Consider the following 11,221-nt stretch of genomic DNA (forward strand, 5'->3'; position numbering starts at 1 on the left):
CTTGTTTTATCATTCATCTGTCTCTTGGGACATACTTCTCTGTCTTTCCATCCCTACATTCTTCTGCCCCCTGTCATAGGTAGTCCACAAGGGCTCCTTTAGTCAGCACCTGGGCCCCTGAGCCTTTCAGGCAGGGCTCCAGGCCTGCACAGTTCTGATGTCAGCTGACATGGCGCGGTGGAGAGAAGATGGAGCAGAGATGTAAGCAGAATCAGGTGTTTGGCGATTTAGCCCCAAACCAACGTGCAACTCTCCAAGGCAGGATTGCCTTGCAAGATGATCAGGGAAGATCTCCAAGTCAACATCTTCCCCATCTTCTCTCCAGCAACATTGACATCCAAAAGCCAGAGTGACTCATTTTCCTTTCGATGGCTGGGTAATGAGGGAGGCAGCCACACTGCTTTGAAAACAACCTCAGCCTAGCACTTAAGAGATTCCAAACCCTATTCTGCCACTGACATACTCTCTGGGCTTCAGTTTCCCTATTGATATGATAAGAGTTTGTCCCAGGAGTTCCCTAAATTCCCTTTAACTCAACGAATGGCAGATATCCACCCACCTTAAGGTAAGGGCAGCCACATAGAACACATCAGAGAAAATGGTCCCTTTTGCCTTTCTAGTCTGATGAGGTTTAAGTGGAAAACTGCGCCAAGCTCCTAAGGGCTTCCCACATCCACTTTTTCTTCCTTCATTCTTTCTCCTTCCTACACTCAGAAGGCTCTTTTTAAAAACACAGATCTTATCATGTCACAGCCCTGTTTAAAATCCTTTTAGTGGCTACTTACTACTCTTTTTAAAAAGTTCAAAATCCAGACTGATGTGTAAAAGGCTATATAGATGACCTGACCCCTGCACACCTCACTGGCCACTCTGCCCCCATTCACCAATTTCCAACCACACTAGCCTTCCATCCATTTCTCCAATACACTGAATTCTTGACTGAGTCTTCATATGTGCTATTCCCTCTGCCTGAAATAATCACCATCTTTCTTGTCACCTGGTTAAACCCTATTTGTTATTGAGGACACAATGTGTTCTTTAAGACATTCCTCAATACTTTGGACTCAATTACATGCCCCTCATGATCCTTCATATAATCCCCATTAGGGCAGAGAATGTGTCTGTCTCGTTGCCACTTTATCCCCAAGCCCTTTGTAATGCTCTACCATAATAAGTAAGAATTCAGTAAATATTTTCTGAATGAGTGAGTGCTCAATGACTGTTGGAAAGGAAGAGATCCCTGCTTCAGTGTTTCTTAGCAGGCCACAGGTTCTGAGGCTGAACAAAGAGTGGTAGAACTGACCCTTTGGTTCAACCCAGACTCCTTCTCTGCCCTATATCTACTGGTTCTTTCAGAGAAGTCAGATTTGGGGCACAATAACCCTTTAAGAGGCCCTATCTCGAAGCCTTGGGAATGCTGACAAATCAAGCTCCTTGGATAGGATTGGAGGTCCTAGAAGCTCCCAACAACAGGAAACCCTTAACCAGCCTCATCTTCTAAGCCTCAAATTAACCCATTCATTACCTTCAGAATTGGAGGAGTGAAATATTAGGAAGGAGTTGTGGGGTTCTGGACTTGGATCCCAAACCTCCTCTTCCTCTCCTGCCTCCTCCCATCTGAAACTGAGTTGGGAAGGAATCAAGGCTGATTCTGGGAGACTCTGTGAGTATAAATCCAAAAAGGGGGAGGCTGGTTAAAGCTGAAGGCAAAGCTGCTTAGGGAGGTTTAACCCCAACAGGACTTAGGCTGGAGTGGGAAGGAGAGATGTTTGGTTATATTAACATGTGACTGGGTGTGGGTATACATGTTCCCTAGGCGGGAGGCCAAGAGCAAATGAAAGGGATCCAGAGCCTAGGACACAGACACATGAAGCCCCTCCCTTCAGAGAAGGTAGGAAGCAGAGAAGAAGCAGTGTCCTTGTTTAAAGGAGAGTGGTCTTGAGTTTGTCAGTTTAATGGGATATTTCCAGGAAGAGTATTTGGGGTTTCAGGAAACCTCCTGAGCCAGCCTCTTCCTCCCCAGGCTGTGCCTTCCTCACCTACTGCGCCCGGGACTCTGCTCTCAAGGCCCAGAGTGCACTGCACGAGCAGAAGACCCTGCCAGGGGTAAGTCCACCAGGGTTGGAGGGTGGGAATCACCTCAGGCTTGGGACATGCCCTACATGCATGCCAAAGCAGCATGTAGGAGCCAGCTTGGAAGCAGGAACTAGCAGGAGAATTATTTTTCTAGGAGAAGGCTTACCTGTGCCCTTAACAGGTACAGGTTCTTTATTATATTCAGTCTTCTGGCTCAAAGAAATGGGCTCAAGACTCTTGGGCCAAGTGGTCTACCTCGTCTTTTAGGAGAGGCATCATTGTTGTGGGCTATACTAGAATCCGTCCACCTTGGCTAAAATCATGGCTTCAGGTGTCATTTGTCACTGATGTGAGCATAGGTGGAGCTATATGGGTTAGAAGCTCTGCTGGGCTGGTGTCTCATTTTCTGCGGTACTAGGGCCCTTGATGACATAGCCCTCTGGTCCTCTTCCTGTAATGATTTTTTTAGGGGAGTACCTTGACTAACCAAGCTTGCCTTCCCCCCACATCTCAAGCACTTGGCTAAAGTTAAGAGAGACCTGATTCTATAGGCAGGTAGGCCATTATGTATCAATGATACGTAGTATGGCCTTGGCTAATGGCTAATCACTGGACAAAAGGCAAAGTGAGACCTGTTGACCACGTGGCAAGAAAAAAGTGGTGATCGTTAGGGACTAACATGAGTTCACCAAGCAAGTTATACTACCCATCCTCATTTTCTCTTGTCCAAGGAATGATATGTCTAGAACAAAGCAGTATTCAAATGCTCTGGGCAGGCCAAAACTGGAACGGTATCCAGTTCAAATCCTCAGATTCAAGAGAGGGTCATTAGCCTACCAGAAAGAGACCATGATGGGATGGGACAAAACACACACACACACACACACACACACATACACACACACACACATACACACACACACACACACTCACACACATACACACACACACACACACACGATGGTTTGAAGTAACTGGGGATATTTAGCTGGGGAAGATTGATTTAGTGCGGTCTTTAATAGGGAGGCATCATAACATAATAACTAGAAATACTAGTTTTTGAGTCTCACAGACGTGGTTTTGAATCCCAGCTCTGCCATTTATCAGTTCTGTGTCTCTGGATACATTACTTAACATCTTGAGCTTCAATTTCCTCATCTATAAGGAGAGGGTTAACACTTGGCTCACTGGGCTATCATGAGGATTAACCGAGGCTAATCAAGTGCCTGGAACAGAATAAGATTTCGATAAATATTACTATTGCAGGGGTGGGGTTGGGCGAGTAGATATATGGTTTTCTACAGAGGGCCCTAGAGAACAGGATGAGAATCAATGGGTATAAAGAACAGAAACACTAATTTCAGCTCAGTAAAAAGAAGTCTTCTCTTTGAATTTGAGCTGTCCAGCAATGGGACAAGCTTTGCCTAGAGCTGGTCAAGCTATTAATGGATTGTCAGATCCTAGAACTAATCCTAGTAGTTGAAGCAACTGAAGCCTCACTCTCGAAGATTCCATTTCAAGTAACACCAACTTATCACCCTCAGCAATCTTCCATATGCGGCCTCTGGAGTCAGACATACCTAGATGTGGATCCAGACCTCACCACTCACTAACTCTGTGACACTGAGCAAGTCTTTACCCCTCTAAGCCTAAGCTTCCTCATCTGTCAAATTGAACTCATAGAGCTGTTGTAATAATTAAATAAACTAAGTCATATAAAGTGCTTAACACAGCTCTTGGTAGATAATAAGCACTCAATATAGGTTAGCTGGTGGTGGTAGTAGTAGTAATAGTAACAGCAGCATTAGTAGTAGGAGGAGTAGAAGTCATTCATCCAAGCGTGGAGTAAATGACTTCTGATGCTAGAATTAGAATTGAGTGTCACTAAGACAAACTGTAACATTCCATGTGGGAAACAGCATGGTAAATGTGTAGAGACAGAAGGAACAAGATGGGTGTGAAATGGAGTTGGGAGTATGGGGGAGGGCCCATGTGAGCATGGGCCAGGCTGTAGAAAAGAGAGCAGTGGTTGAAGAGGAAATTTTGGGTGCCAGGCTGAGGAGTTTGGACTTTATCCTGAAAGCAACTGAAAGGCACTGAGAAAATTAAGATGAACTTTGGGAGAACAAAACTCCTCCTCAACCAGCCACAGGGCTCCACAAGATAAGGGATACCTGGAGGACTCGGAAGCTTAGAGCACCTGATATAAGGGCTGTGAAGCCCTAGACTACAGGGATAATTTCTGGGGGGAGAAAAGAGAAATAATAAGTAACATTTATTGATTACAAAAATTTACATGTTAATCCTCTATGAAGAAGGCATTGTTTTTGGTATTTGCATTTTAAAAATGAAGAAACTGAGTCATAGAAAACAAGGTCTTACCCAAGGTCATGTAGCCACTAATGGGAAGACTTGGGCTTCAAGGCCAGGTACTCTGGCTCCAGAACTTATTCACCATTACCTGAGCCAAGCTGGCGGCAGACAGAGGTCTAAGGTTTTGGAGGGATTGGTGACTGGACACATCTGTCCCCTTTACCCTTTTATCTGCTGTCTTCCAACAGGGCCTAGCTTCCTCTGGTACTGCCAAGATTGGCTTTATTCACCCTCCTCAGCTTAACAAAGTGAAAATTAATATTTAATTATTCTCCTAAATGAAAATCGATGGCTCTGTTGGCCACCCCCAGCAATGTCCGTGCCATCAACCTTTCCTCTAGGCCTGCCAGGGGCAGCAGCAGCTTTAGTCATCTGGCCTCAGGCCCACCAGCATGCAGGGAGGAGGGTCAGCTCTTTACAAGCACTGGGTTCTGGGCACAGCTGCCATCTTCTGGAGAAGTAGCGATAAGATCAATCTGGGCTCCCCTGAGACAGGCAGGACTGTTACTGTGGGATAGGGAAATGTTGGGTCAACTCCAAAGAGAAAGCCTGGACCCCTAGGGTAAATTTCCAGATAACTGCTAGACTGGGACCTCCCTTTGGTTCCTTTGCACCTGTCCCCTGCTAATTTCTGTCATCTATCAAATCTTGGCTCCCTACTCAGGACTTCCTTCAAATCTCAATGGTTTGTCCCATCTTCTTCAGCTTCTTCCCCTTAAAGCTGTAGCCACTTCTTTCAGCCTCACTTTAGACTCCAGAATCCAACTGAAGAAGGTGAAGCACAACCTCAGGCCCACCTGGGATTCAGAAGATGCCCCTTTACTTCTCTCTCTCTCTCTCTCTCTCTCTCTCTCTCTCTCTCTCTCTCTCCTTATGAACTTATTTTCTTTGGGCATCCATCCTTTTATGCACTGTCAGACATAACTGACTACATTTACTTTTGCAGGTTGTGCCCTGCACAAAACAGCTTGAGTGGAAAAGGCAAATGGGGGCTAAAATCCAGCCATGCTCTACTGACCAAGCCATGCACATTATCACAGGGATGTGTCAGCCCAGAGGAAGGGGAACATTTTCTCTAACTCACACAAAGGCATGGTATGTGCTAGTAGCCACCCAGTAAGTGAGTTAGAGCCTTCACCCTCAAGGAGCTTCCAACCCAGAAATAACTCATTGCATCTCCGTGAAGTTTACATCTGAGCATGTAAAAGAAGCATCAGGAGTGAAGAGAAAGGAGAAGCTTCACAGAGGAGATGCTATCAGAGCTGAATCATGATCATATTTCATCGTGTTCAAAGGTCTAGAAACTTAAAAGGTAAAGGCCCCTTCTAGAATTCTGGGTACAGTGTGAGAACTGGCAAAGAAGGTGTCCAGCAAAGACGGCTAAGGCTCTATGTGAATGAAAAGTATCATGTGTTAGGCAACCGGGGAAAAGTTTTGACTGTCAATCTTGGGATCTTGAGCTTTACTTGGAGGACTGCAATGGGAATCATGGACAGATTTTAAGCAGGGAAGAGTGAGGGACTGGCTACAGTGTGAAGGTTGAACTGGAGAGGAAGTAATACTGGAGGCAGGATGCCCCTTTAGGACACTGTTGCATGAGTGCAGGTGAATGATGATGCTGGCCTGGAGCTGGAGATAGGGCAGGAATGAGGAGGGGAGGACAGACTTGAGAGGTATTTAGGATATCCATATAGATTTTAGAACCAATAGGATTTGATTGAATTAGAGGAGGGGTGTGAAGTAGAACAAAGTACTGAAAGTGGTGACGTTTGTTTTTTCTGTGCTTCTCTCTTCTCTATACCCATGACACCTCTCTTAGACCCACCAGTGTCCCTTTGGGGAGGTTCTAACAAACAACGGGAGAAGGGGCTGAGGGCATTAGTGCTGAGTGGAGGAAAGAGTTGGCATTAGGACACAAGAGTCTGAAGAGGGCAATGCTGAGCCTAAAGGCAGGAATTTTAAGCAAGTCAAGCAGACAGGGTAGGGTCTTTCATTCACTCTGCTGATGGGGGCAGAAGGACCAGGTCCTCCTGCATATATATGATGCCTCTGGCCTTCCCCACTCCACTGCTTGGAGTAGGTTGTTCTCTCCTCTTTCTGACATTCTTTCTCATGATTTCCCCTCTAGAGTTGGGCTCCGAAGCAGACATGTGCCTGGACTCCACTTAGGAAACTCTCAAGGAAATAGGTGCTTAGCTAAGCGCAAGAGCTCACTTGAGGTTTCATGACAAGGTCTTAGCCAAAGAAGCAATGCCTTCTTTTCTTCAAAGGGGAGCCATGATTACCTCACCCCATTCCCATATCCCTCCCCTGGTCATGGCAGAAATAAGGCAGGATAGGGTCGGGTTGCTTAAGCGGTTCACATGGGCAACTCTCTCCTCCAGCCACACAGAGTATACCTAAATCCTAAGTGTTTTCCCTAACCATTTTTCAGTGGGGACTAAAGGCCTAAAGCCCTAGGTAGCACTGCTGTCCCCAGTTTTGTCTTTGCTCTCTTGGGCTCCTTTCCTGTGACTTCTCCTGTACCTCCAAACTCCCAAACTATCAACTTCCTGAATACCTAAGCCATAAACTTAGGTATTAAGTTTAAGGGAGAGTCAGCCAACATTTCCTCCTTCCCTCAGTCCCCACATTCACTAGAACTTTAGTCCAGTTAATTCTTCCTAAACATTTCTTGAATCTGTTCATTTCCTCTGCGTTGGTCCAGGTCACTTTTGCCCCTTACCTGTATCACTGATTTTTCTTCCTCTCATCTTTCCCCTTCCAAACTCTTCTCTGCATGGAGACAGCTCATGGGATCTTTCATAAGACAAAACAGACTAGATTATCTCCCTACTTAAAATCCTTCCTTGGAGCCCTAATACCTTTCAAATATAGCAGTCAAAATTCCTTTTTGAGGTTTTCACAGACTTCCTCGATCTGGCCCCTGCCTACCTTTCAGTTTCACATCTTCCCATTAAAAAACAAAACAAAACTGTATTACATCTGGTGTACCTACTAAGATCTAGCCATTGTCATTTTCACCACAAGCCCGCGAGGTAGGATCATGATTCTCCTTCTCCTTTTTACTAATTGGATATTGAGGCTCAGAGACCTTAGAGAAGTTGCCAGTGATGGAGTCAGGATTTAAATCCACATCTATCTGAGTCAGAAGTAATTTGTTCCACCTTGGCTACCTCTGTGCCAGGTACCCACCAGAACCCTTGCTCCTTCAGACTAGACGCTCCCTCTCCATATCCCAGACATCTGGAATAGAAAGCCTTCAGCCCTACCTCTCCCATTATCTCCACATGGCCCAATGACCCCAGTCTTACAAATGACTCCCAGGTCAAATCTGCCTCCTTCATGAAGCTTTCTCTAAGTCAGCCTCTCCAGAGGGAGTCAGCCTCTCCCAGAGCACATTATCTTGCAGTCCTCCTAAGGCTCTGGTCTCTCTGTGCCTTCATTACTTGTATTCATGTCTTAAGAATAGAGTCGAGCAGCACAATGCAAAAGTCATGGACTTCAATGTCAGATAGAACTGGGGGCAAATTTCAACTCAACCACTCACTCACCACGTGATCTTGGACAAGTGTTTATCCTTCCTCAGCCTTGGCTTTCTCATCTGTACTATGGGGACAATAGTGTTATTTTGCAGAGCAAGTGGAATTTAGAAACAATGTATATAAAGTGCCCCAAGAAGGGCCTGGCATATACTAGCTTCTCAGGAAGTGGTGGCATCATCTTCCCCTCTGTAAGTCTTTGAAGACAGGACCCCCAGGGGAATCACTGTCTCCTCTGAAGAGCCCAGCCTGGGGATCGTCACAGAATTCAGGAAATGCTGGCAGCATGCCCGAGTGGTGGAAAGGCTAGGTGCCCAGTCTCTGAGGCCTGGACTCTGTCAGGTCCATGTGGAACATTACGTACCACCTAATGGCCACTCTCCATCAAAGAGTGGTGAAGTGGGGGAGGAGGAGAGGGGCGTGCCCCAGAGCACTGATGAGCACCATCTCCCCAGAAACCCAGCTAGGGAGGCAGCTGCCATGGAAACCATTGCTGTCACATGTGCTCATCACTCTAGGCTCCAGAGAGAAATTCTGAGGATCTATTTAAGAACTAATAAAATAATGATAGTCTTGCTCACCCTCACTGCCCCCAACCCCAGGCTTCTACCTCTCTTATCTTCTCCCTGACCACTCTCCCCCCTGCCTTTCTTGCACCCCTTTCCTGTCCCCTTATCCCCTCATTTCCTTCCCATCTCCACCACTATTTCTCTCTTTCTTTGCCCCTTTCTAGGTCTATCTCTTACTCTCTCTCATCATTTCTGTCTTCCCGTGTCTCTCATCTCTCCCTGTGTCTGTGCTCTCCATGGCTCTGTCTCTTGGTCTCTCCTCCACAATCACAGGTGGCCATGCCCAGGGACGGGTCCTGTCCTCCTGGTCCCTGGTCCAGGCCAGTCCAGACCTGTCCAGCTCGCCCTGATCTGCTTGGATTGATCTGTCATCCCCTCTAGACTACAGCCTGAGTCCTGTTGGTGTCTCGACCCCCACCCACAGCCTGGTACACTGCAGGTGCTCCACCACCAGCGGGTGGGTGTGTCAGAGCGTATAATAAGAACGTGAGCCTTGGGTGGGAGGGAAATGCACTGGTTCACGTTTGGCCTGTTTTCTTTTCCTTTCCTTTTTTTTTTTTTTCTAAACCCTCCTCACTCCCCACCCTCAAATTTGATCCAAAGGAAATTGCTCAACTGTGACTGCCAGGGCGTTACCATGGTTACTGGGTAGCACTTGTGGCTATGGTAACAGGAAGCTGCCTGTTGTCTCGGCAACGAGCACATTGGTAGAGGATGAAATGGCCCCTGATTGGTGCAGAAGCAGTGCATTTCCTGAGAGGAGGGGGTCAGATCATCACCTTCTCAGGCCAGATGGGCATCAGTACCCCTTCTCCATGACCAGGAAGGCCGCTGTTCTTTCCTCCCGGCACTCAGCTGTCTGCCCCCCAACAATAATTCCTCACATCCTACGCACCCAGCTCCTGGCAGTTTACAAAGACCTTTTGCATCCCCATTATCTCATGTGATCCCCACAACACCCATGAGAGGAAGGTGAGATGGGATTCAATCATGAATTCTCTCAGGGTGGTTGGGGGATGGGAATGTGTGGGGTGTGTATTGACATCACCTAAGAGCTTTTACAAATTATATAGTCCCCCAGCTCGAGAGTCTAATATGGTTCCCAGGTGATTCTTATCTACTCCTGACCAGGGAACCCCTGAATTAGAAGGTGAAATCGGTTGGTGGGAGAGGGGATGAGGGAGGAGTCAAGCTGCTTTTCAGGTTTATAGTTTGGATGACTGGAAAGATCAGGTTTGGGCAAAAAGGTAAACTCTGGTTTCGTGTGTCAAGTGGAAGGTGCCAGTCGGACTTTCTAGTCGGGATGTCCAGCAAGAGGCTGGGCACATGGGTCTTAAGCTCAGAGAGGAGGATGCGCTGGAGCCGCAGAGCTCTGAGTCATCCTTGTGGGGATAGTAGCTGAGGCTGTGGGTGTGGATGAGATTATCCAGGAAGAATGAGAGGAGTGGAATGAGAGAGCCAAGGATGATGCCCTGGAGAACTTCAACGTCCTCGGGAGAAGGGAGGCCCAGGGAGGGGACAGAGGGGTAGAAAGTATGGTGATGCAGAAGCTTGGGGAAGCTTTTCCTCATTTAACAAGTTAAATCTGAGAGATGTTGGCTTATTGGAAGTCATACAACCATTAAATGGCAGAGTTTGGGATAGACAGCACTAAGTCTGATTCCCATATTGTTTAATTTGAATGACACATAGAATTATATTCTCAATTTGAGGCACAAAACATAAATCTGCAATACCCTCCCACCCAATTCCCCTCACCCAAAGCCCTTAAGGAAGTCCAGGAGCAGAGGGACAGACCTCACATGGTCCCTGCCTAGCGCCCAATGCAAGAGAATCTCTTTAGCCTCTATGATTCATCCTGCACTTGACACTGAGCTTCCTATCACTCAACTCTTTAGTTTTCAACATCTTCTAAATTCCTAGGTTTAAGGAAGAAATCTTGGAGAAAATCTATAATCCCATGTGAGAGGGGTGGAGTGCAGAGTTCAAAACATACAGAGCTTAGATCTCGAGGAGTCCGGGGGTGGAAAAGCTGGGGGGCCCCAGGGCCAGGCAGTCATGTTGACAGGGTGTGTTGATCCGATGTCTTTCAGATGAATCGTCCAATCCAAGTGAAGCCGGCTGCCAGTGAGGGCCGAGGAGGTAACTTCCCTGCCTGACGAACTTCAGGGTATCATCTCTGTAGGGGACGGTGGGTCCACTCCTGGAATCAGTGCTACCCACGGTCTATTACTAGAGCCCCTTAGGGTCTGGGGAACAAGTGGGGTCCAGAGTTGCTCAGCATGAGAAAATCAAAGCCATTCCAGCTCAGACTAAGAAAGGATGGCATCCCAGGGTCCCTAGATCCAGAACAGAGAGGAGGAGCCTAAACAGATACTGGAGATAAAAGAAGGGAACTATTGACACCTTGCCCCTGGAAAAAGTTCATTTCTTCTGTTTTTCCAGATTCTTTGTTTGAAGAACAAGGCTAGAGTTTTTCTCCTTTTCCAGATTCTTCTGATTACAGAAAACCCAGTCCACTCTTGGTTGAGGCCACTCCTTGCTTCATTGCAATTGCCTGACTTCATGGTCAAGGATGAAGCTGGTATGACAGACTTTGTAGGTCATATAAAGGAATTTGACTCTGTGCTAAAGACTATGGAAAGACTTTGAAAGTTTTTT

At 46.8% G+C, this 11,221-nt stretch overlaps 1 protein-coding gene across 5 annotated transcripts in view; it reads left to right on the top strand.

Moving 5' to 3' along the window:
- CELF6 (CUGBP Elav-like family member 6) overlaps nt 1-11,221 on the top strand; it is a 27,262-nt gene that overhangs the window by 2,050 nt on the left and 13,991 nt on the right. For 4 of the 5 annotated variants that reach the window (XM_006922652.1, XM_006922653.1, XM_025040375.1 and 1 more), the window contains exons 2-3: nt 2,024-2,106; nt 10,654-10,702. In XM_006922652.1, the coding sequence (XP_006922714.1) occupies nt 2,024-2,106; nt 10,654-10,702 (132 nt within the window). Of the gene's footprint in view, nt 1-2,023; nt 2,107-9,358; nt 9,533-10,653; nt 10,703-11,221 lie in introns of those variants that run through there. The other variant, XM_006922654.1, reaches the window with a different exon arrangement.

Source organism: Pteropus alecto, unplaced genomic scaffold (assembly GCF_000325575.1).
Source record: "Pteropus alecto unplaced genomic scaffold, ASM32557v1 scaffold38, whole genome shotgun sequence".
Taxonomy (NCBI): Eukaryota; Metazoa; Chordata; class Mammalia; order Chiroptera; family Pteropodidae; genus Pteropus; species Pteropus alecto.